The sequence below is a fragment of the Nanorana parkeri genome, unplaced genomic scaffold (genome assembly GCF_000935625.1).
Source record: "Nanorana parkeri isolate BGI_ZX_2015 unplaced genomic scaffold, ASM93562v1 scaffold206, whole genome shotgun sequence".
NCBI lineage: Eukaryota > Metazoa > Chordata > Amphibia > Anura > Dicroglossidae > Nanorana > Nanorana parkeri.
The window spans coordinates 672,949-699,877 of record NW_017306474.1 but is presented as its reverse complement, the minus strand read 5'-3'; the positions used below and the strand labels follow the sequence as shown (position 1 = coordinate 699,877).

The 26,929-nt window shown below is 41.6% G+C and overlaps 1 protein-coding gene and 1 non-coding gene across 2 annotated transcripts in view; one reads left to right on the top strand and one right to left on the bottom strand.

The window, feature by feature from the left end:
• Positions 1 to 6,436: 6,436 nt before the first annotated feature.
• TRNAQ-UUG lies at positions 6,437 to 6,508 on the bottom strand. The gene has a single exon. It is a non-coding gene; the product is annotated as a tRNA-Gln (tRNA).
• An 8,961-nt stretch (positions 6,509 to 15,469) lies between these two features.
• PTAR1 (protein prenyltransferase alpha subunit repeat containing 1) overlaps positions 15,470 to 26,929 on the top strand; it is a 50,994-nt gene continuing 39,534 nt past the window's right edge. The window contains exons 1-2 of the mRNA XM_018555634.1: positions 15,470 to 15,666; positions 24,698 to 24,867. Coding sequence (XP_018411136.1) covers positions 15,581 to 15,666; positions 24,698 to 24,867 — 256 coding nt within the window. The 5' untranslated portion in view covers positions 15,470 to 15,580. The remainder of the gene's footprint in view (positions 15,667 to 24,697; positions 24,868 to 26,929) is intronic.

The window sequence follows — 26,929 nt, the reverse complement described above, 5'->3', positions numbered from 1 at the left end:
CACGTGACTTCGTCACGTATGATCCAGCAATACCCAATGAGGAATTTTTTGCACAATCACCATTGTTTGCGTTTGTTTTTTCCTTGGGACTTTTTTTGCCTATATTGCTTTTTTGTATGTGTGTAGATATTTCTTATGCCTCATTTGTTTGAAGGCTCATATATGTGACTCATTTATATATGGTTCAATTTATTAGATATGTTTGATTATTAGCTCGATTACAGCCGGCATTCGCCCCGATTCAGGTCTCACTTCGGCTCCGTCGAGCCGAAGCATATGCCTTCGGCTCGGCTGCCTTCAACTGCTGTATGGGCTATAGTGAATAGCCCATACAGCAGCCCTTCGGTTCGATTGAAGGGCTCCGGCGGCCGAAAAGAGGCAAAGGATCAGCCGAAGCTACGGCTGGATCCTTCGGCTCCTTTGTGAATAACCCCCTTAATGATCAGAATACAGAGGCTGACATTTTAATATTTCTCCATTAAATACTAGTTGCCTGACTGCCACACTAATCCTCTTGTTTTAAAACTTTTTCTGTGTCTGTGACTTAGAAAGAGCTGGGGGCAGTCAGAATAACAGCCAGGACACTATTATTTTTAGACAGGTCAGTAACAGCCCCCATACTTTTCTAATTACATTTTTTAAGTAATGATCCTTAGTTCTTCATTAATTAGTCAATTTAGAGCAGAGCTAAAGTTTAAGATAAACATTGCTAGAAGGTAGTTTTTGGTGGAATCTTTAAAAGCTTCTCCTGCCAAAAACTGCTTTATCTGTCTGCTATCAAAGGTTTTAATAGTGTACACTTATGCACATGTGCAGTGCAGGGTATCTGTAAGAGTCTAAAAATGGAGCTATTAGCCATGATGTATGTCCAGTGGTATGTGCAGAAGTTACATCATTAGTGGCTGCCCAGTACTAGATCTGAACGATGCCGGACCCAGAAGGAGATCAGGAGAGATGTCAATGGCCATGAACGTAACAAGGGGGAGTGTAAACCCGGTGTCGCTTGTTGAGGACACAATGGAATTGTGCCATGTGCACTGCACATTATATTACTGCATTTGTTATTACTTTACTATTATATTACTATTGTAATTATATATGGGTACAGCCTTTTTTCTCATTATATAAATAATGCAGTGCTACACAATGCTTGTGCTCCTTCGCATTCTGCAAGTCATTAAGACTGATTTACTAAAGGTGTAGAGAATACTCACAAAGTGAAGCTGTGATTATTCATACAATCATGTTTTTTTCTTGCCTGATAGCAAACATCACAAAGTGCCTGCTATCACCGTTCACTTTCACAGTAAAGTCTTGAGTTTTGCTACCTGGGATTATGCTCTGCTCTGGGAGCTAAACCCCCAACCACCATCCCCTTGTCCAAAGAGTAGACTCAGAAGTTGATTTACTAAAGGCAAAAAGGCTACTCACAAGGGAATTTTCCCGTAGCTTAGTGAATGTGGGGAGAATTCACGTTTCAAACAATACCCAATCACAAGCAGGGAATTTTTTTTTAAAAACAGTATTTTTGCTTACTCATGATTGGACGATGGACATCAGCAGAACTTTGCCTCATTCACTAAGCTACGGGAAACTTATCTTTAAAGTGCAAATTCCCTTTTTTCCCCAAAGTGTACAGCTTATTTGCCTTTAGATAATCAACTCCTCAGACTTTACGCATTTCTCTTTAAGCCACTCCCACTGTTTGGCGTGATCTGGCCACACCCATCATTTACTACCACATGCTACCCGAACACGGGATGATTTTATTCAGTGTATCCCAGGGTGCCCCAGGTTTTTCACAATCCTATCCATGTCTCTGAAAAGCGCACTTAGCTTATCTTGGTCTAGATTTCATATAATGTGCTCTTTTGTGTTGCTGGACAAGACAGCAGCTTTTTGTCACATGATTCCTTCTCCATTAGACCATGAGACAGCTAGCAATTCTAAAGATTTTTTTTAAAGAAATATTTGGTTTGTAAACAAGCTTGCTCTAATATGTGTGTAAACAGTAAAAATCAATTGCACTGTAGTGCTTGCATGTGATATTTCCTTTTTAATAAATCGTGTTAAATGAAAATTGCATGGGGCACTACATCTGAAGACTGCTTTTGGCAAGACTGTGCAATGGCCTATATCGTGAGGTCTTTTTTTAGTAAGAATTATCCTTCTCAACTTCAAAGAAATCTTGAAAACATTGAATCTCTTCTTATGAATGTGCTACGCATCAATAAATAATCAGCAGATAACCAGCAGATAAGAGTACGATAAACGGGGTGCCATGTATATACAGGTCAAGTAGAGCATCTATAACAACAAAAGTTAAAAAAAGGAACATGCTACAGACTTTAAAATATTTTTTACTACAATAAAATGTATATACATATGTATAAGTATTTGTATTGTATATTAGAGAATGAATAAAGAATGTTACTATTAATGTTCAGGCTTGTATTGTACATGGGGAGGAAGTTAGAAATAGTTTTTCACTCAAGATAGGAAAAGAGGAAGACCATAGACTAACAAGGAAAGGACAAGGAAAGGACCATCAACATCAAGAAAATAATAAGTAAAATCACAATTGGTTTTACAAGGAAGATGGGGCTGATGATTTATAGCACATATTTCCCATAGACTGATAAAGATAAAATTACATGGAGACTAAAGGATGGGGTGACAAGGAATCAGAAAGATCACATGATAACAGCAGATAAAAGCCTCAATCCTGGGAGTGCATAGCTGAAGGGGAGCAGATTGTGATTCAGACGACTACAGGATGCAGACCAAAAGTAACAGTAATTATACATACATACATAAGGAAAGAGGAAACCAAGATATGCTATAGGAAAATTAAAAGAAGAGCACACTTTGCTGACATTCAAAGAGGAATTAAAGAAACAAATAAATACAGATGGGAAACTATATCAAAGAAAAAAAGATGAAGAGTGCTATAATATACTGTAGGTTTGACAGTAATGCTAGTCATACACTGGTCACTTTTCGTATTAATGTTCATATGAAAATTATATTCAATAAATTCCACCAGAGACTTGAAGAATGTTGTTTTTTTTATATTAACGTTTAATTTCGGAATGAAAGGAGTTTCCTGAACAAAAACCACATTCACTTTTGAAATTGCATTAGTTGGAAAAAAAATGTCCATCCTGCTCCTTCAATTTTTTTTCTCACAGTCGAAAACGATTGTCGATTTGACCCCATTAACTATTAGAAAATGAATGTTACGAAAATGTTTATTTTTAAACAAAGTTTAAACAAAAGAATCTACAATCTTGTATGTTGTCTTGGAGAGAAAGAGCGGTTATTAGAAATCTGCTTTATTTCACCCAATTCACAGAAAAGACCCATTACACTGCTAAGTACAGCAAATAAAGTTTAGTAAAAGACTAAAGCAGAATGCCTTTTATCATGTACGTAAATGGAAACAACAGTTGGAGGAAAACAATTCTGGGAGGGAAGTTGTACCATAGGCCAGATGTATAACATATGACGAATCGAGTAAAAATGCAATGAGTATAGCAGATCATCTGCAATTCATTCATTTCAAACAAACCTATGACAGCCTATAAAGAGATCACTTGTCTGAAGCACTGAACATTAGTGCTGGAAAAACTTTAGTGCATGCTAAAAATAATCATTAAAGGAACTAATAGAAAACTATGCATATATGAAAAGTTCAATTAGAACTGTACAAACATGGCAAAAGCAAGGGGAATGGCTCTCATCAAATTTTTTTACATGGTATAAGCGTTAAACAGGAAGGCTTAAACTTAACTGGGGCAGTATTTATGAGAATGGCTGACCTACTATCTAGGAAAGAAGGATACAGAAATGATGGAGAGTCAGCTGCAAGCTGGTGAGAAACAAGGCCTGGGAATGCACAGTATAAAGACTGAATATACAACAGCCTATAGGAAGAAAATGATAAGAGGAAGCAGTCATGATCTGAAGGCACATATCAGAAGCTTCCTTAGAAGCTGATGATAAAGTAACACAGTCTGAAATAAAAAATAACATAACTGCAAAAAATTGCTGCTTTTTCTGAAGTAGGTGATATTACAATCAACTCTTTATCCAGAACTTGGAGATTACCACACCTATAATGATGACGCCAGTAAAACCCATTTAGCAGAAACATGAAACCTAACAAAAAGAAAGAAATCCACTAAGAAATTGAAAAATAATTAATAAAGTAGAATCTACAACCCAAAGTTGTTCCATTTAATAGACTGGAGGATTCATAACTTTTACTAGTTGGTATTCTACTGTTCTCCAACTCTGTAGGCTTAATGTTGGACAGGGTTACACATTTCCTACACATGTCTATACCACACACACAACCTCTTGGCAAAAGGGTCCTGATTCTTTACCTTTTTCTAAGCAGCTGGAAACCTTTTATACCTTTCCCGAGAAATTGTTTACCAAGTGGAACTCTTTTTGTGAAACCTCCCTATCTCTGACTTTAAAATCCATAAGTCCAGGGGTTCCTAGTAATGCCTCACTTGGACAACCGGCTTATAAAGGCCCAGACCTACCCAGAAGACAAAACAGCCTTTACATTTTCATGAAGACTCCTCAGAGATTCAACTGTATCACATACTTTCAGAAATGCCTGGTTCCCTCCCAGTGCATAGAATATCTGGTAAAGCTTATGTGCACCAAGTTGACCACAATCTATAGTACACCCACCAAGATGGGTTTCTCTACTTTAATAGGATTCGAAAACGCAATCTGTTTGTTTATACGGTCAATGGTTCTGGTGAGTGCATTTCTTATGGGGGATCTATTCTAACACAAAGGAAGGCATCACCATTCATGGCACGGAAGTACTTTTCTAGGAACACATCTTTTCTCGGAACGCGTTTTTTCTGATATACTGGACTTTCACGCTGTAATACTTGATTTGAAACATTTATTGAAACATTCATTGTAACATTGTTATCCGTATACTAAGTTTTGATTCATTGCTCGGTCAATTATGCATTTTATGCATATGCACAATTAGACCATTGAATTTGATGTATTATATCACATTTTGTTGAAAGCACGTTTTATAGCACATATTGGTTCCTCATTAGGGTCTTTAGCGCTGTACAATTAATCTTTGGTGTAAGTTAGTTTAGTGAATGAGGTCAAACATTGCTGCCTTCCATCACCAAATCATGTACAACAGGAGTGCCCATTAGGTCGTGTGTGCGTGGCCGAAAAGCAGAAAATCGGTACATATCAGTAAAATGTACCAATCCTCTGTGCAGGACAAACACTGGAGCGATAAGCTGATCACTCCAGTGTTTGTAAATAACTGGGGACCCATAGTACTATGTGTTCCCAGTTATGAATAAACAGGATGTGATTTACATCACTTCCTGTTCATTCATGAGTTTCTCAATGGGGAGTAGCACTCAATACAGAGGCTCCTACCCATTCAGAAACAGCTTGATAGTAAATATTTTCTGCACCGCGGGAGGATAGGACGCCGGCGCCTCTAGAACACACTGGAATGCAAGCCGGCCGTCTCCCTGCATTCAGGGGCGGGAGGGGGCGTGGGGTTGTATTGAAGTCAATGGAGCCATGTCCCCCGCCCACAGTGCGATCGCCCGCACCTGGAACGCAGGCACATTAGTGCCTGCATTCCAGTCCAGTGTGATCTGCAAAAATAGTGCTTGCAGCATTTTTGCGGATCGCACTGGACCGGAACGCAGGCACTAGTGTGCCTGAGTTCCGGGTGCAGGCGATCGCACTGTGGGCGAGGGGCCTGGCTGCGGTGCCATTCACTTCAATGCACCGCCACGCCCCCTCCCGCCATTGAACGCAGGTTTTTTTTTGTTGGTAGATCTCATTGAGCTCGTCATTGAACAGGGTTCCTCTGTGTCCATAACTATTATCATTAGTTGTATTTATTTGATTCATTCTGTTGCTTAAAGAATAGGTGCCCCCCAACCAAGACCTAAACTATTCCCCAATCCCCTCCTCAGATTTGTACTTACCGAGATCCAGTGGGCACTGTTCAGCAAATGTTTACATCCAGCACAGCAATTCTCCCTCTGCTGTCTGCACATTACAATCCAATAGACTTCTATAGGGTTGTCTCCTAGCTGGGCGACGGACACTGCCAGGAGAGGAAGACTTTCAACGCTGGATTTCAACAAACAGCAAAGCAGCAGACGTCTGATCTCAGTATAGATCTGCAGGGGGGCAACAGTGGCATCAGATCAGAGAAGGGGGACAAAAAGAATAAGCACACTTTGTTTAAAAGTGCACTTACTCTTTAAAGGTCTTCTATGCGTCAGGTTCAACCCACCCCTTTTTTTCTTACAATGCTACATTTTAACATTCATTTAACAGCATATCTGCATTTATCCAGAGTCTGAAAAATGAAGGATCATTTATGGAAGGTTTATATTTAGGCAGAAAAGAAAGGTTCCACCGAGATTCGAACTCAGATTGCTGGATTCAAAGTCCAGAGTGCTAACCATTACACCATGGAACCTACGGAAAAACCTATGTGTATATGCATCATATATTGATATATAATTATACATATGTATGCATGACTCAGAATGTGACATAATTATAACCTGCTTTTACCTAGCTTTATTAACTTAGCATTTCAAAGCCACTCCCAATACCTAAAACACTAAGACCATACTTAGTAAGTCAGTTAAATTTCATAGAAATACAATTTAGAATTGGGCAGTGAGCAGTAGTTGTAAAGAATTAATCTACAACAGACTAATGATTTTAGGACAGTGGTAGTGATGTGAGCAACAGTCTTCTGCCTGTGAGCTCCTTAGTGCTGCATTATTTTTACTTTAATTCTGAGCAATATATACAGACAGCTGGTTCCACAGAGATGGTGGAACCAGTCGTAGCATCAACCTGTTCAATCTGACTACTTTAATTTATGTTAGGCCCGTACCTGAGTGTTCATTAAGCTGACATTTAATCTGATTCCTTATTTTTAGAGACTTGCCCCCTTTTCAATAGACAAGTAATAAAGGATATGATGGGTGAGAAAGGGGAAGCAAACATTTCACTGTGTCTGCACCCAGGGCCAAATTTACTCTCCCTGCTGCCCCAAGGCCAGGTTCCTTTTATCTTATTATTATTTATTTATCTATTTATAATTGTTTTCTTCTTCTTATTTTTTTCTTCTTATTTTTTACTTTTTAATCATCTTTTAATTTTCCAGCCCTGTCTGCACCACATTTACCTGTTGGGCCCTAGCAGCATGAATTCAAGGAGTAACAAATGTCCCACCACCTGTTGTTCTGAGCAAGATATCTGAACACATACTGTATCGTCACATATGCATCTGCACATACTGTACGCCTTCCGCTTCATTCTGATCTGACCCTCGCTGCTCCATTCCATTATGGAGCACACTGGCCTGGCTGCCTGTGCTGACCTTGCCCTTTTTGCTCTAGTCTGCTCTTCCACAAGCACATATCTTGCTGTAATTTGAACTGCATCTATGTTGGAAAGGTGTTGCATCAGAAAATAAGGGAAAATCTCCCATTGGCGCAGCAGTAAGAAAGCTGACAGAGGTTCTAACCTTCCCCATGCTATCCAAATCCATGCTATCCAAATCTTAAAAATAAACTTGTCTGACATTTTAATTTAAAGTACACTTGTTTTAAGAGAATTGTGTAGGCTGCTCTCTCCTTACTTCTAAGTCACTGACCTGGAACAAGTGTAAAGATAAGTAATTCTGGCACTAAGATATATTCTTATTAAATTATAATTTAGCACCCCTTGGTCTTTAGTTCCTTCAGACTGAACAATAAAGGGATTTAATTTAGGATCCAGGCATTGTAGAAGTGGTACTTTTTCCATATTCATTTTAATTTAACAGCAGTGTTAAGCTTTTAAGCAATGTTTACATTTGATAAATTCAGAGAAACTTGAGACAACTTGCTTGGGTGTAACGTGGTTGGATTTTCTCCTGAGCTTCATGTTTTTATTTACACATACCGTGTTTCCCTGAAAGTAAGACCTACCCCGAAAATAAGACCTAGCACTATCTTCAGGGATTTCTGTAATATAAGACCTACCCCGAAAATAAGACCTAGTTCGGTGGTAGAGCTCTCGGGACCTCGTCCACTCCTCCTCCAGCCAGGTAAGACATCCCCCGAAAATAAGACCTAGTGTCTTATTTCGTGCAAAAAAAAATTAAAATAAGACAGTGTCTTATTTTCGGGAAAACACGGTATTACCACTGCTTTGCCCAGACGCAACCACTAGGAAAAGTGCAATAATATTCTGCATCTTAGTCTAAGCCATTTGTGGTACCAGATCTTTTGTCTAGTACAAATACTAAATTATACTTTATTAAAGCACACCCTATTCAGCCATAATCAGACACAACTAATGTGTTACCTTTAACTCCAATTAACGTTGACCTGCAAAATAGGCAAAAGGAAAAATACTTCAAACAGTGAGATAGTGAAGAGACTAAATTACATCGTTTTGTGCACTGCCAAACTAAGCATTGTTTACAGAGGGGAAGGTGGAAAGAAAGGCACATAACACCAATAATCGACAATGGGCGGGGGAGGAGGGTTACGGTAATATTTTTAAGCAAAACTTCGGTCAATCACTTGATCTCCATCATGAGCATCACGGTGAAATAAAATTAGACCAGGGTGAAGCCAGAGAAGCTGTTACATTGAGTGTATTATTAATTGGAAATAGTACACATGATGTTTAAGTGGCTTGGTATTCTAAAAAAGTAGTTGGAAAAGCGCGCTCATTGAGTGTTAACATTATTGCCAGACCATTTGATGATACTGAAAAACTATGGGAGCCATAATGGAGTGCAGGCCCAAATGAAAAATATGTTGTGCAGTTCTGTATATATGTGGCACTATTCTCACCTTCTTCATTTGGTAATTACTGGTGTCAGAGTGTGTGCCACTCCTGTGAAGTCATTATTTGGACTCTTAGAAAAAGCAGCTGTCCTATGAACGCTCTTCAGTTGTGATTAAAGAGGTCTCCTCTCAGGGTCAAGAGCATGGAAAGCTCTCTAGACTTAAGAAAATTGGTGTTCCTAGATGGTAAAGCAAGCCGAGAGCACTATGTACCTTCTTTGGTTCCACTGAAGACCAATTAAAGGAATTGTATACCGTTCTACTATAGTGCTTGAAACACATTGCTGAATCCCTAGATTTAACAGTGTAGGTGTTAGTAAAGCCACAAATCTGCTTCATCTTTGTTTATAGCAAATGAAGGGTAATAAAGCCAGTAATAATTGAATCTTGTAGATATTACAAAGTGGTTAAAGGTTAACATTCAGCTTAAAGGTCTGGATACAGTTAAAGAGCGCAATAACTCTATAAACATTGCTAAAATCTCTATTGCTAATGTCAAAATATTGAGGATTGTGTAATACAATGATTTCAGCTCTTTACATCATTCTTATCATACTTAGCTACATTTGTCTGATGACATCCTTGATAAATTTGCTCTTTATCCTTCACTCTAACAAAAGAGACACTGCTACAGTTTACAGAAATAATGTAAACATCTTGAAGACTGGGTAATCCTATAATTGGTCATGTCCCTCACATTTGGTGACATTTGCTGGGCCAATTAGTGGTCATTATGTACTAAATGACAAATGACTGTTTATGTAGTTTTCCAATTAACTGTTTCTTCTCTGTTATATATATCTTAGATGTTGTTCACTGAGCACAAATATGTAAATATCAGAGGGGATCATCTATACTAGGGATGCACCAATACCGTTTTTTTCTAGTTTTCCTAAGCTAGATGCCGAGCCCCCCTGTTTGTGATTGAACTTGAATGCCTTGAAGTTTATCCCTGTACCGACCTTTGGCTTGTCCCTGGAGATCCTTGTCCCCAGTCTGTCCTGTACTTTGACTTGTCCCTGGTGATCCCAGTCTTCTGTCTGTCCCTATCTTCTGGCTATTCCCTGAAAATCCCAGTCTTCAGTTTGTCCCTGGAAGTCCCGGCCTTCCGTCTGTCCCTGACCTTTGTTTTGTCCCTTGTATGTGTGTCTGCCACCTGTCCAGAACTCTGGCCTTGTCAAGCATTCTTGGCTGATAGGTGAGTTGGGTGAACCTAGGGATTGTGACCTGAAGTCAGCACGCAGCCAAGCCCATCTCCCCATCAGGAGCTCTGGTCCTTAGATTCCACGTCCTAGGGGATCCCATGCCACTTACCTAGCATTGTAGCACTCTGCTGAGTACCTTGGCCTACCAGCCTATTTTGTCTTCCACCACATCCTTCTGTTCCCCTGCTCTGTTCCCTACTTGCACTACAGCTCTGTGATTTGTCAGTGTACACTGCTTGCACCCCTTTTCTCTAAGTATCCCTGCCAGTGTAGTAGATAAGGTCCACAAACCTGTTTCCAGTTTATATCTGTTGGCCCCCATCCATGACAATGTTGAAATCATTGATTTTTTTGCGTTAAGTCGTGGCATCAGAAATAAAGGCAATGTTGTTAGATGAAGACTGTAGTTGTATCATGTTGCCGGGTTGGTGAGGTGGGCACCCAGACCTAACATGTTTCCAGTGGGCCCCAGAATCCAAGTCTGTCCCTGCTGAGAAATATGTTGGTTCTACAAAAGAAAAGGTTATTACAACTGCTTAAACATTTAGGTCATTGGGCTACTTATTAAAAATCATATTCACATTAGTCCTCAGTCCTTAAAAGACCTCAGACTCCCATCTTTAATTTATTGAACCTACCCCATCCTGCCGTGCTCACAAAATCTATTCATAGCTGCTTGGTTCCCACACATTCTATAACATTAAATAGCCACTTTCATGCTGAGATTTGACCCAATTTCTTAATATGTCCACATTCCTGTCTTTAGCGTACTATTTTCCCAAATACTAATGTACCCAACATTTACTATAACTTCACGCACACACTTCCAGAAAACCTTAGAAGGTGCTGTACAAACCTGTTTTCAATTTTATAAAGGAAAACGTTTAAGGTATGATTCATTTCTGTTAGCAGTAGCCCAAGAATATTGCCTCCTACATGAAAAATCATACTTGTCTGTATTATAGGGACTTTTTCAGCCCAAAAAAGCAATCTGCTATTTGACTGCGACTGTTCCATGGAATAATAAATTGCCTCCAACATGTTTGCAGATGACTGGAAGTAAGAGCTGTAGTTACAGGTTAAAGGCAGAACTATCAAGATAAAAGTTAATAGCTGATGACAGTGTACGTCACTGGCATCGGGTACGTTTATACAGACTCTGTTTACACTTGTAAAGCGGACTGGCGGCTTTACAGTAGAATCGATTTTGGCAGCTCAGCTGCCGCCAGATCGCTTCTACGGGACAGTAGACAGGGCCCCCCCAACACCCCCTCATGTTGCCTGAGCTCCACTGCCCCTCCTACAGGCCCAGCCCCTCTGGTGGGGGGGGTGTGAGCTGGGGAGGTGATCGGCGAACGTCCGTTCACCTATCTCCTCCCCGTACTATGGGACCGGGAGCGATGCACATTACATCACTTTCGGTCCCATAGCTGTCATTGCTCAGCTCCTGAAGCCCAGCAATAAGCTATGGAAGTGCGATCTGCACTTCAATAGCTTACATCAAGTGGAAAGGTGATACTAGGGGTCTTTTGGAGCCCAAGTATTACCTTAAAGAGTACCTGTCACTTGTAAGCCCCCCTATGTGATAGCAATTAAGGTAAAGTAAAAAAACAAAAAGTCCTCTATAGCTGATGGTATTATTCTGCATTGCTGTATAATGTATTACTGGGATTTGTAGTCCTCTATTGTTGATGGTATTATTCTGCATTGCTGTATAATGTATTGCTGAGATTTGTAGTCCTCTATAGCTGGTGGTATTGTTCTGCATTGCTGTATAATGTATTGCTGAGATTTCGTACTATGGGACCGGGAGCGATGCACATTACATCACTTTCGGTCCCATAGCTGTCATTGCTCAGCTCCTGAAGCCCAGCAATAAGCTATGGAAGTGCGATCTGCACTTCAATAGCTTACATCAAGTGGAAAGGTGATACTAGGGGTCTTTTGGAGCCCAAGTATTACCTTAAAGAGTACCTGTCACTTGTAAGCCCCCCTATGTGATAGCAATTAAGGTAAAGTAAAAAAACAAAAAGTCCTCTATAGCTGATGGTATTATTCTGCATTGCTGTATAATGTATTACTGGGATTTGTAGTCCTCTATTGTTGATGGTATTATTCTGCATTGCTGTATAATGTATTGCTGAGATTTGTAGTCCTCTATAGCTGGTGGTATTGTTCTGCATTGCTGTATAATGTATTGCTGAGATTTGTAGTCCTCTATAGCTGGTGGTATTGTTCTGCATTGCTGTGATTTGTAGTCCTCTATAGCTGGTATCATTCTGCATTGCTGTATAATGTATTTGGAATTTGTACTCCTCTATAGCTGGTGCCATTTTGCATTGCTGTATAATGCATTGCGGAGAGTTTTCTAGTCCTCTGCAGCTGATGGTATTCTGCATTGCTGTATAATGTATTGCTGGGATTTGTAGTCCTCTATAGATGATGGTATTCTGCATGGCTGTATAATGTATTGCTGAGGTTTGTAGCCCCTCTACAGCTTTGAATCAGTGGCAGAACTACCAGTCTACCAGGGGCGCAGGGTTTGCAGCTGCGACCGGGCCCTGGTGCTCCACCACTGTCCTAAAATCATTAGTCTGTGTTGTTTTAGAAAAAAAAAGTATTGGTAATTGGTAGAGGTGCACCAAAATGACATTTTCAAAACCGAAAATAAAAAAGTGTCAGGCCGAAACAAAACTTTTTTTCCCCCCCCAACCTTTTCAAATTGTTTTTGTATTTTTGTTTAAATAGTATGTTTACCCTGTCCACAATCATGAATGAACAGGAAGTGATGTAGACCACTTCCCTTTCATTCATAATTGGGGACCCAGTACACATACTCTGTCCTCAATTATTTACAAGCAGTCAGCAATCACTGAGTCTTTGTACCCGCTCTCCATCCTGACAGGTTTACACTATTTTGCCGGACCAGGTCTGGTCCTGAAAATGGCATGAACCTGCCTGCAGTTCCAGGGCATTCCAGACCAGACATGCAGTCTGGTGTGAACAGAGGCCAGAAATAGCATAGGGATACACTAGGATGCATTTTGGGTCCGGAAACAATCTGGTGTGGATGTGGTGTGAATGGGCCCTCACTGTCACAGGAGGCTGAGTGAGCGGTGCGGGGAGGAAAGCTCAGTCTCCTGTGACAATTGACTCCTCCCCAGCACTGCCGTCCCAGCCTCCTGTGACAGCTGTCTCCGCCCCCACACCTCAGCTCTTCTGATCTGTCACAGGAGGCCGAGTGGGTTGATGCAGGAGGAGAGCTGTGACAGTTTCTTTCCTCCCCGCTGGATGCTGCGCTTTCAGAGGGTACACAGAGCAGCGCCCAGCAGGGAGGAGAGAAACCATGGATGCACCGCAATTTTGGCCGAAAGACATGGTGGGAGTGTCAGGTGCAGTGGCTTAAAGCTGAAGGGGGGCGCCGGCCGAAAGTGCCATTTGTCGGCGCATCCGTGATTTCTTTCCTCCCCGCTGGGCGCTGCTCTTTGTCCCAGCAGGGAGGAGAGAAAGTGGCAGCTGGCCGAGCGCTGGAGGAGACCGCTATAATGGGGGCGGGGAAATTACTCTGGTTACGCCACTGGTCAGGTGGGCACTTTACCATCCGGTAGAAGCGATCTGGCGCCAGCTGAGCCGCCAGAATTGCTGCTATTGTACAGCTGGTTTTACAATTGTAAACAGAGCCTGTTTAAGCGGGTCCGCTGCCAATGACGTACACTGGTCGCGAAGGAGTTAACCCCTTCATGACTGAGGCCTTTTTTTCCTTTTTTGCACCCATTATATATTCCACATTTTAGGCCTGAAAATGACTTAAAACCCCCCAACATTATATATTTTCTGAATGCCAAGACCCTATAGAATAAAATGGTGGTAGTTGCAAATTTTTATGTTGCGCACTATTAGCGCAACTCCTTATTAAACCCCAATATTTAGTGAAAAATGTAATTAAATGCCCCAAAACACAACAAAATACCAATTTTTAATTAAGTATAAAAGATGAGGTTACAACAAGTAAAATGATACCCAACATGCCCAGGTTACAAATTGCGTGCGTCCGTAAAACGGCGAAAAACTGCAGTACCCCAAAAAGTCCATAGAAGACGCTTTAAAAGCCCCCACAGGTCATCAATTTAGAGATACCCCAAAATACTGGCCCTAGAATTATTGCTCTCACTCCGGCGTGCGCGGCGATACCCAACATGTGTAGCGCGTTCGTCGTTTTCATACGTAGGCGCACCTGACGCGTGTGCTCACGGGGGCGGGGGACTTTAAAAAAAATTTTTTATTATTAGATTTATTTTATTTAAAAAACTTTTTTTACTTTGACTGCTATCACATGGGGGGGCTTACAAGCCCCCCCATGTGATAGCAGATGGTGGTGACAGGTACTCTTTAAGGTGATGCTGGGGGTCTTTTGTCACCTTTACACTGGAAATAAGCTATTGAAGTGCAGATCGCACTTCAATAGCTTATAGCTGGGCTGCAGGAGCCCAGGGACCGGAAGTGATGCAATTTGCATCGCTCCCGGTCCCATAGAACGGGGAGGGGATCGATGAGCGGAGGTTCATCGACCTCCTCCCCAGCTCCCCTAGGACACTGGTCCCGGGCCCGTAGGAGGGGCAACGGAGCCCGGGAAGCACGGCGGGGGTGTCCGGCCCCTTCTTTAGGACACAGAAGCGATATGGCAACAGGTAAGTCGCCAGAATCGCTTCTGTTGTAAAGCCGACAGTCGGCTTTACAAATTTAAACAGACTATTGCTGCCGGGAGTCTGTTTAAACAGCCCCCATGCTGGCGACGTACACTGTACGTCGTCAGTCACGAAGGGTTTAATGCATGACATGTTTGGTATCTATTTACTCAATGTAATCCCCTCCTTAATCTTTTTTACTACAAAATTGATTATTATATTGTGCATGTGTGCCCTGAAATTCATTTTTTCCTCTAAAAATATTGATTTGATAAACATTTGTTCAAATATCGTGCGACATAAAAATGCAGCTACCATTTTTACAGAAAAAAAAGACTTACTGGTTGGATCACCAGATGAAAATAAAGAGAAAAAACATGAAAAAGACTGCAGCCACCACATGTAAGAATTGTTAAGCTGCAATATAGGACATTCTTGCTTTTGGGTTTAATCGCCATGCTGCATGTTACAGGAGGCATGGCAGGGTCATGTCCTTTGCCTACATACTTCATGCTATGCTCTTTCCCATCACACAGAGTAGGGATGCATGCTCAATGTATGCCGCCAAAACGTCCCGAATTCGGTATACATGCCGGTGAAGTGATAAGAGTGAGTCATGTTCATCCCTGGAATATCATATAGCAGGTTAGTGTGTACCCAGAGCAGACGTGGAATGCCCGTCATGCAGACTCAGCAGCACGGCCCGGGCAGCGTGTAAACAATAGGAAGGCTTCCCGAGGCGGCGCAGGAGGAGCGGAAGGCTGACCCGGAAGCGCATGTGTCTCCGCCCGCAGCCTCGGAGATGGCGGAGTGGAAGGAGGAGGTGGAGGTGCTGGTACAGCGGGTGGTAAAGGACATCACTGGAGCTTTCCGCAGGAACCCCAATATGTGAGTCAGGCCGCGAGCTCATGGTGACGTCATTAAGCAGCACGGTCAGGGCGATGGCGGCAGCTGTCAACTTGTAAACTTTAAGTGCTGTCATCGGCGGATTGCTGTCACCTTATCCCAGGCTGACATGATCTGGTCTGATGGGGATGTTTGACTTCACTTTAAGCATCCCACCTGTGTTTTGGGGTCAGTGATCCTGGGAAGAATAGCATTCAGGTCCACTGTAGAGAACACTCAGCTGCCCATAGAGTTACATTGGGCTTTTGATCAGATCCCCTGACAGGCAGATGTAAACAGACTGCCCGTGTGAACTGGGTCTTAGAAGCTGCAGATGACTAGAACATATAGCAATCATATTCTACATAGCTGGATCTTCCCCTGAAGTAGTCTACCAATCTTCATGCCTGTCTATAACACTGCCCTGGTTGTCTATCAAACATCTAGGGCTGCTGGGAAATGTAGTGCTGCCACCATTGTGCAGGTCACGTGTGAGTGCTGTAGCATTGCTAGAATCAGTCACCTACAGTCCAACATCATTGAAACTCTTTCCTTTGCTATTGCTAACAGAAAACACTTCAGATTATCAACTCAACTGAGTTATTTAAGTTCATATTGTGAAGTGGTGGTAAAGGAAAAGGTTTTTTTTTTTAAAAAAAAACATGTTCATAAAATCAGTGAACAGAATGTCTCCTCAAGTGTGTGTCTCCTCAAGTGTGTCCCCAGTCTCGCAAAGTATAGACAAGGTGTCACTAGGCTGTCGAACATCTCCCCCATATCACAAGAGTCTCATGGAGGACATAGAGGAATTTGTGAGACTCTGTCATAGGTTGCTGCTCTCTGCATAGGACAGCAGTAGAGGTGGAGATGAGGGCTTGGCTGTTTTTGAAAAGTAACTTTTTACAAAAAGTTAAAAGCGCTTGGAAAGGAGTAGTGTATTTTAAACACCATATAGGGCACTATATTTCCATGCTTACTGAATGGAGTGGTTCACCTAAACTGATATGGGGGCACAGGCTAGCAATACAGGACTAAAGGTGCCCATACACTGTGCAAATTTCCTCTGGTTCCTCAAAAAAACACACGGTGGGTGCCACAGTCGGCATCCCTTAATTAGCTGATCGAGGGAGTTGGCTGGAAACTTTTTGTACGATAGGAGCCGGCAGCCAATCTGCTGTCAAAATACAATACAAACAGCAGGACTCCTCGTTCTAGTGTTGATGGAGGAATCTGCTCTATTTTTCAGATCAGTGTATGGCCACCTTTTAGGGCCCATTCACACAATGTCCGGATCATCTCCACACCAGATTGTTTCCGGACCCAAAATGCATCCTAAGGATTCCCTATGCTATTTCTGGCCTCTGTTCCCACCAGCGCAGTCCATTCCAGACCAGAAAAATACTGCATGTCTCTTTTTGTCTGGTCTGGAATGGACTGGAACTGCGGGCAGGTTCACACCAGTTTCCAGATCTGGTCCGGAAAATGGTGTGAACCTACCCTTAGACTTTAAGATGCTCTCTACAGACCCTCCTCAGTTTACAATTGGGGTTATCTTGAAATGAAAAGCCTTCAAGGTCTCACTTGTTTGGATAGAGAGCCTTATGAGTGAGTCACGTTTCACAGTTTGAGAATCACTGATCTGTATTAATGGCCTGATGTGCAGATTGATTTTCAATGCATTTTAGAAATAGTTTGTGTTTTAGAACTTGCCATCAAGTTCAGGAAAAATAGCACATTGCTTTGATATACTGTATGTTTGCTTTTGGCAATTGATGAACGCTGATTAATACCTGACATTTCATTAGTAGCATTAGTAGAACGACGAGGCTAATGTGGTGGACTTCCATCATTGGAATTTTTCAGCTGATAGTCTTTTTCTTCCAGCAAGATACAAGAAATTTTGTGTGGCTCTGCATGTCAAATAAACATGCATTGTTTTGAGTTATAAGTGTTTATGTTGCTTAGGGGCTTCCATATCCCCCAGACCGCTTATTTTTAGCAGAGATGCTTCCCCATTCAGACATTAATCAGTGCAGAACCTGCAGTCACTGACAGCTACTAGACATTATCAGCTCACTGTTCACACCTGCGATTACAGTCCTGACAGAGGGTAGTCTTCATCATTGGTTTCCCATGCAGCCCGAGATGTTTTGAGTTGAGGGCTAGTTCACACCAGCCCCTGGATCACATCCCGGCTGGTTCACTGTGTTCTGGGGCGTGGCGGTGCTTTGAAGTCAATGGCATCGCAGCCACACCCCCCTCCCCGGCCGCAGTGTGCACATCAATGCGTGCGGCCCGGTGCAATCAGAAAAAATAGTGCATGCAGGTGCAGGCAATTGCATTTCGGCCGGGGGGCGTGGCTGCGGTGCCATTGTACCGCCTTGCCCCCTCCTGCCCCAGAACGCAGTGAGCTGGCCGGGATGCGATCCAGTGCGTTCCAACAGCGAATCGTACCGGAGCACACTGGGGCTGGTGTGATCTAGCCCAGAATCCAGAGAGAGCTGCAAAGGAAGTCAGTGCTGGAAAATTGCAAAACCATGAAATGTTTTGTACTCTTTTGTTAAAGGTAGATGAATAATAAGGAATATTTGTGTATATTTCATTTTGTGACTATTTCTTTTTCACAGTAGTAGCAGTAGTCCTCTTGCTCAGCTTTTTAAAAGTCCTTAATTTTACAATTCACCCCTTACAATAGCCTGATTTTAGCATGTGTAAAGGTGTGTTACAATAAACTTTATTCTTTATTATATTGGCCACCATTCACCGTGCCCACGAATCACTGTGGCAGCACGCAACTGCCCTTCCTTGTAAAGGCCTGTTGATTCTTTGCCTCCCATGCCAACAGTTTCCAGTCCTTTTCTGATGGTAATGTGCTTATTGATGGAAACAACAATCTTTTAGCCCTGTTTCACACCGGAGCGTTGTGTAGCTTGAAGCTCCAACACACTCAACACGTAAAATCCCATGCTTTTAAATTGTGTCTTCGCGTATGGGCGCTCAGGTGCCTGTAGCTGAGCGCCCATGGGGATTTTTTGGATTACAGTGGAAGCGCCTGAATATGCTTAAAATTTCAGGTTTTCAAGGTTAAACAGCTATCTCCTTCTCCTAGCACCTAGTTTTCCATTGGCTAAAACAAAAACACTCAAGCCTGAATATGCCTTAAAAACGGCAAAAATGTAAAAACGCTCCAATATCACCTGTAAACGTATGCTTGGCTGTGAATGCAGCCTTAGTATCTTCATTGTTTGCTGATTCACAGCTGCTATCCAATGCATTGGACATCTATGGGGGTTATTCACGAAAGAGCCGAAGGATCCAGCCGTAGCTCCAACTGATCCATCGGCTCTTTTTGGCCACCTCTGCCCTTCGGTTCAGTCGAAGAAAAGGGCTGCCAGACGGGCTATTCACAATAGCCCGTCCAGCAGCCAAAGGCGTCCAAATGGCTCAGCCGCGCTGAAGGCATTTGCTTCGGCTCGACTGAGCCGAAGCGGGGCAAACGGCCTGCTGAAGGCCGGCCATAAACCCCGCAAATGACAGCTGGCTCTGCCCAGTTGTAATGACAGATCAGCGTCCCCAAATGACCTGGGGATGCTGATCTGTCATTAAACAATACCAACTGGGCGGAGCCGGCCATGACGTCACGGCTGGCTCTGCCCAGTTGTTATTCATTGGCCAAGACCTGCTAAAAGACTCTAGCAGGAGCTGGCCAGAAGGAAACAGTCACTGCTTGCTCCGCCCAATTATTATTCTTTTTTTACTTATCTTTTTTTTTTCCTTTTTTTTTTTTTCCTCCAGATGTTGGATCAGTCCTTCTGCACTACCCCTCAGCTGAACATGCAGAGCAGGTTCAGCTGACCGAAGGCAGCCGATGTATGGCTGATATCAGCCGTACTGAGCCGGAGTGAATAGCCAAAAGTTGTTCGGTTCACTTCGGCTGGGTTATTCACTTGGCTGCCTTCAGCAGCTTTGTGAATAACCCCCTATATGTTGAATAAGGCTACACTGAGGTGGCTTATCTGTCCACCATGTTTTTGGGAACCTAGTGGGGAAATAAAGAGAGGTGCCCAGCAGGGAACTACATGCATAGAGAGTAGAGGATGTCCACATATTATACCCTCAAAGCTCAACAGATACTTCTGGCTGACAGATCTTGGGGTTGCATGTTTGGGTTGCATGTTTCCAGCAGATAAGACTGTTGTTCTCCTGAGAGAGCACTTTTCCCTTGTGTGAGTGTGGGCAGTGATTTTGTGTTTCCAATCTATATTTGATTACCAACTTGATTAAATGGAATGGATGAAAAATTCATTCTCACAATGAGTGTTTTGACTGTGTATGTGGTCATTTCATAAATTATTCTACAACCCGAATTCCAAAAAAAGTTGTGACGCTGTCTAAAATCTACATAAAAGCAGAATGCAATGATTTGCAAATCTCCTAAACCCATATTTTATTCACAATAGAAAACATATCCAATGTTTAAAATGATAAAATGTATAATTTTAAGAGGGAAAAAAAATAGGTCATTTTGAAATTGATGACAGCAACACGTCTCGCATATACCATTTATGTGTGAAGTCTACTACACTGCAGATCTGGGTAACAGCAGTAGTCCTTACTAACATGTTACAGTTGCTTTCTACTTTTCTTTTTTCTATTACTTCTATTACTTTGTAGAAAGTATATGCAGTGTACTAACAGTTGAGACAATAACCCTAGCCTGCTTGATATCCCCGGTGCTGCCTGTTGGATTTGCATCAAATACTCCATTTAGCATGACCTTAAGCCAAGTGTGAGCTAAGGTGACTGTGAAGGGATGCACGGTACATGCAAAAGCTTGTTTACAGCAGATGTGACTAACAAAGTATGCAGTATTACACGTGATTTTACACACATCGCCGTGCATTTTTAGAGGTGTTGTGATGCAAGTTTGGAAGTCTATATTCAGTTAAATTAATGAATGAATACATGCAGCCTGCACAATATTTTCAGAACACACTGCAATGTGTTGATCTTGTGAGAGCAGACTGCATTGGTGTAAATGGATTTTAGGTTGGTGTGATTGAGCCCTAAATCTATGACATTCACAAACCGTCCATTCCTAACACTTCACATGTATATCTTTGCTTCCAGAAATGGGAGTTGTATTGGTCATGTGAATCTTCACCCCCTAGTTATTGCTGAGGAGGGGACTGAGTACACGTAGCAGATCCCCAGGCTGAAAACAAGCAGGCTATTTTCTAAAGCTAGCCACACACTTGTAGATTTCTCTTGTTCAGGCTGAATGAGAGAAATTACTTGATTCCCCCCACAGGTGATGGCTATCTGAATGCCCAGCAGTGACTGCATTTGATTGGATGCAGTCACTGTTCGACTGACAATTTTCCTGTTGAATCGGCAGAAATTTCAGCTGCCTTGGCACCACCCTGCTTAACAAACATCAGTTCCATATTTGGGGGACCTGGGTGGTGCCAACCGGGTCACCCACAGCTCAAATCTTCACCGATTTAGCAGCAATTGGCTAAAATTCTAGCCGTTCATGGCTAGCATAAGTGGTCTGACAAGTCAGCTGCAGAAAAACATTTGTGACTCATTTTTAAAAGAGCAAGAGAAGAGAACAGGGTAAGAGAAAAATGGAGACAGAAAAAAGCGAAAGAGAATTATAAAAGGAAGGAGGGGAGGGAGGCAAGCCTTTTTTACATTCCAGATCACATTCCAGATCACATTCCAGATCACATTCCAGATCACATTCCAGATCACATTCCAGATCACATTCCAGATCACATTCCAGATCACCATCCAGTAACGGTACTCGCCTGACTCCATTGTGTCAAGTGTGAAGGGGGGATTATGGTGGGGGGTTGTTTTTTAGGGGTTGGTTCCAGTGAAGGGAACTCTTAAGGCATCAGCATACCAAGACATTTTGGACAATTTCATGCTCCCAACTTTGTGGGAACAGTTTGGGGATGGTCCCTTCTTGTTCCAACATGACTGCACACCAGTGCACAAAGCAAGGTCCATAAAGACATGGCTGAGCGAGTTTGGGGTAGAGGAACTTGACTGGCCTGCAGTGTCCAGACCTCAACCCGATAGAACACCTTTGGGATGAATTAGAGCGGAAGCTGTGAGCCAGGCCTTCTCGTCCAACATCAGTACCTGACCTCACAAGTGTGCTTCTGGAAGAATGGTCAAACATTCCCATAGAGACACTCCTAAACCTTGTGGACAGCCTGTTATAGCTGCAAAGGGTGGGCAAACTCAATATTGAACCCTACGGACAAAGACTGGGATGACATTAAAGTTTATGTGCGTGTAAAGGCAGGCGTCCCAATACTTTTGGCAATATAGTGTATATAGAACCAAATCCTCTCCTTTTTTGTTTTTTGATCCGACAATAAATTGGGGTATATTCTTCCAAACTCTAGCTTATCTTTCCAAAAACATCCAATACTTTTCCTCCATCTTCCACCTTCTCTTGTACTCAGAGAGAGAAAAAATGCTTCCCATAGTGTAGTATGTCAGAATAAATTTATTTCAAATGATTAAAATGCACTTACAATTAAAATAAGGCAATTGCACATATTTATCTCTGCTGGAGTTGTCTCTATGATCGTAATGCTCGCATGGATCCGCCCACCTGATGCATTTTGTCACTTCTGACTTCCTCTGAGGCGACGGTCAGTTGTTTTTCTTAACTTGGATAGTATGTTTGTTCATACTGGTCACCTCTGAACATGGCCATCTGTGCTTTGATTTTATTCCTTCATACAAGTCAATGTAAATGCATAATAAACACATATTTAACACCCATATACATAAGCCCTTATACCAGATGTGTCATCTTGTGTTGTTGGAGCACTTGTAGCCTTTTGACTCCTCGCTGCTGGGGTGGACAAGTTAATAGTGAATTCAGGAGGCAGTCTGTCCAATCCAGTAGGCAGCAGAATCTTTTTTTTTTTTTTTGCAGCCAGCTCCATTGTCATGAACTAGAGAAAAATGTTAAAAAGGAGCATTGGCTACCTGTCTCCTGGGAGTTGTCCAGCTCTTTCTCGGTGGTCCAGCTCTGTCTCAGCGGTCTAAGAAATTAAACTGAATGAGGTTCCAGCTATTTACTAGGGCTGGTAATGATTCAAATTTTCCTGTTCGCTTAATCGAAATTTTTTTTAATCGATTAATCGACTAATTTCGATTAATTATAACACACATACAGATCCAGCTACTTTTAGGTAATAGGGCGCATTCTGATATTATTATAGATTAATATACATAACGTTCTGACCAAAAAAGTCAGAACCCAGTTAAAGTCAAAAAATCAAATAAAAAAAATTAACGATTAATCGAGGGATTAATCATTAATTTCCGCAGCCCTACTAGTCAATACTTCCATCATTTTGGCAGAACGTTACTTCATATAATGTTTGATTAGCCCTTTTTGAGATAAAATGTTGTACTTTGCATTTGTTAATTTGAAGTTAATTATCAAAGCGATATAATTTTTTTTTGGAATTAAGTAGCATGGCTTCGAAATAAATAATGTGACAATTTAAACCAATATTACATTAATGTGTAACATTCCTGTCTTATTTAGTTGTAGAGGATAATTTGATCATGCAGAATTTCGGTGGATGTTTGGTGGGTATCCACACACAGCAGAATCTCACGGGTGAGACACTGGTTATTCTACCTGTTCAGGTGGATGGATTTAAGGACTGAAAATTAGGCTAGTGGTATCACTGTGTAATGCGTGTGGACCAGTATGTGATTATTGCACAATCTGCTTTGCTAAGCTGTAAGCATGTTGTTTACTTGTCTGTCTGGAATGGACATCTGAGAATCTGGCTAGATTTCAGAAAAGGCTAGTGTAGTAGTCAGTGTTAGGTACTATAATTAAGATTCCATGAAACTGTCAGGCCGTTGATGTGTTTTATGGCACAACGCTTTTATTTTATTTTTTAGTAACCTTCACTGCTTGTTTGAAGTAATCTGCTGATAAAAGGCTTAAAACATGTTTGGCTACTAGAATGTAATATGTAAGTTCACATAGATTTATGTATATATACTCGCTGTAGCTAGCTTTTTTTAATTGCAAACTATAGTCTTACGACCCAGTCTATAACATAAACAGATGATGGTTTGTCCTTTTTTAAAAGTGACACTAAACTCAGGAGTTAACCCTTAAAATGCATTCGAGTACCATAACTAGTGACAAAAAAGTATCTTTATTTGTGTATCACTCCGCTGTAGATCCTCAAATCATCTCTGAATTGGTGCTGACACTGTCCTTGCTTCTGGAGGGTTGCTACTTTTGTTCCCCATGGTCCCTGTGTGTGTTGTAAATCACGCACCGCCCCAAGCTCACTCCTGTGATAGATTATTATTATACAGGATTTATACAGCGCCAACAGTTTACGCAGCGCTTTACAATGTAAGGAAGACCCTACAATCGCAATACAATTCAAGACAAGATGCTAAGGAGGGCCCTGCCCCTGAGGGCTTATAATCTAAAAGGGAGGGGGAAGTGATATATGTGGAGGTAGCTGTGTGGGGATGAATTGTTTGAGCACGTGTTTGTTCAGTGGTTGGGTTGAGGCAGAATCGGCTTCCCTGAAGAGATGAGTCTTAAGGGATAGCCAAAAGGCAGTCAGTGTGGGAGATAGACGGACAGGTTGGGGTAAAGGGTTCCCGAGGATGGGAGAGACTCTAGAGAAGTCCTGGAGGCGAGCATGGGAGGAGTTGATGAGTTAGCTGGAAAGCAGGAGGTCTTGTGAAGAGCGGAGGGGACGGTTAGGGTAATACTTTGAGACCAGGTTGGAGGTATAGCCGGGGCCGGAGTTGTGGATGGCTTTGTACGTGGTTGTTAATATTTTGAATTGTAACCTTTGGGCTATTGGAAGCCAGTGCAGGGATTGGCATCCTATACAGTAGTCATGATGTTACTGGAATGTCCGTTTCTACCCATTAATCTGGAAATTCGTGTTTTGTTATATTTTTGCATATAGATGGATTGTTGACCACATTATTTTTGTGTTTTTCATAGAGATGAAATTGGGTTAATTCCATGTCCTGAAGCAAAATATAACCGCAGTCCTATAGTATTGGTGGACAACAAGTTGGGAGTGGAAAGCTGGTGCATCAAGTTCCTGCTACCCTATGTATATAACAAGCTTTTGCTTTATCGGCAGAAGAAGCTATGGCTTAATAGAGATGGTGAGTGTAATTCTGATGTTTACTCTTTACAGAAACTTTGGTATTTTATGTTTCCTATGTATGTTTGCATCCAACTGACACTAACGTTAAATAAATCAAACTAATTTAATGGTTTTTTTTTTAAATACATGCGTTTCTATATTGAGTGTCCATAAGTTCTATCTCACTCCAAATAACCATATTGATATAGAAGTTTGTAAACTTTCTTACTGAAGATGTCCATAGGATGTACTTCCTCAGTACACTGACACAATTTCACTCCACCCTGTGAATATGCACGTCTACGTGTTACCACTGTAACTAAGCCTGCAGTCTGAATTTTCCAAAATGCAACATTAGTGTTGCTTGCTTATGGGATATGTAGTCTTGAGAAATCAAGACTGCAGCAGGGAAAAAGAAGCAAAGCACACTGGGAATCCATGAAGTTGATGAAAGTGATGGGCAGACAGAAGGCAACACTCACCACATAAAAGGGATTTTTTTTTCAAGTAAGCTTTGATTGTATTATCAGAAACAAATATGTATTCCTATTACAATGCTGATGTTATAACAGGATAGTACATGCTGTGACTTTACATCTTTTAATGGACTAATTGCAGGAGCTTGGTAGCCTTTGTGCTGGAAAAGTTCTTTACGACACTAAACAAACATCATCTATGCATCCCCCAAAACTTTTGATAGCTCACAAAGGGCCTTATCTACCAAACTGTGATCTGAGAACTGTCTGAGCCAATCTGTATTCCCATTTGGCAACCAGTCAGATTACCATAAGCTCTGAAAATAGTTAGTGAAGAATGAGAATAGAATTCTGAATGAATGTGTTGCTGGAGATCTCCCTGACATAAGTTTTAACTTTGTTCCTGACCACCTTTTGGGTTATAAAGCAACATCTGTTGCATTTTCCTAAGTATAACATAAGAAACTGCTAGGTAGTGTAACAGTGGCCACCCACAAATAGATTTTTTTATTTTGTGTAGCTTGCGGGCTGAACGAAAGAACATTCAACAGATTCCTCCATCCATAATAAACAGCTTGGATGTATAATAAACTCCCCGTTATCCGGCATCCACAGGGATTGGTAGATTCCAGATAAATATAGTTTCTGGTTGCTTCAGAGTTACTATTAAAAATAGGTCTAACTAATGCCATACCTAATACTATACCGTATCATAACATAAACTCTGTATTGACTTCATATTAATATTGAAATGCAGTAATCAAAAGCAAATTAAGACAAATAGAGGCACAATCATTTCCAGGATAATACATGCCGCAGAACAGTGAGTACACAGGGGATTTTTTTGTTTCTGGTTAATTGAATACCGCATAACTGAAAATGTACTGTAACAAAAAAGTCCCACTGCCAATCCTTGTATTCACAGCCCTTGCCTAAACAATTCCTGCATTTAATTGGCACTGTTCAAACAAAAATATTTGGACTTGGGGGGGTGCTGACAGGGCCACCCATGGCTCCAATTTCATTTTATGTATGGCCAATTTAACTTTCTGGCATCTAACAAAAACATTGGTTTCAAGTGGACTGACCTTTTAAAGTCATATCATGTAGTATTACTATTTGCATCTGATATTTAAATAAATGTTTCCTTAGGATACTATATACTTCATGACCACAGTTGGGACCCTGTCACTATGTGAAACAACGCCATGCTAAAAGCACTAAAGTCGCTGATGGAAAGTGGAGGAAACTGCTGCAAGTATGACATGCAGGCACCCAGAGATCCCTGCGCGTACCTACAGCAACCTTCTCTACTCTCTCTTTAACAGGGACCTTTAGTATCTTTGTTTCTCTATAAATCTTTGCACAATTACCTCCATCTGGTCTTAAGTCAATTCCAGGATCCTTCCTTATTTTTTAATTGTATCTGTAGGTAGTGCAGGAGATCTCTTGACAGTCATGCTGACCTTATGCGTCATGCTTGCTGAGGATGCTTGTTAGCCCTTACAGCTGTGTTTGCTTTCAAGGTTGTTATAGAAAATACGCACAGATGTCATTTTTCATTCTGTTGGCTTTGGAACAGGAAAAGGAAGAATCCTTTTCATT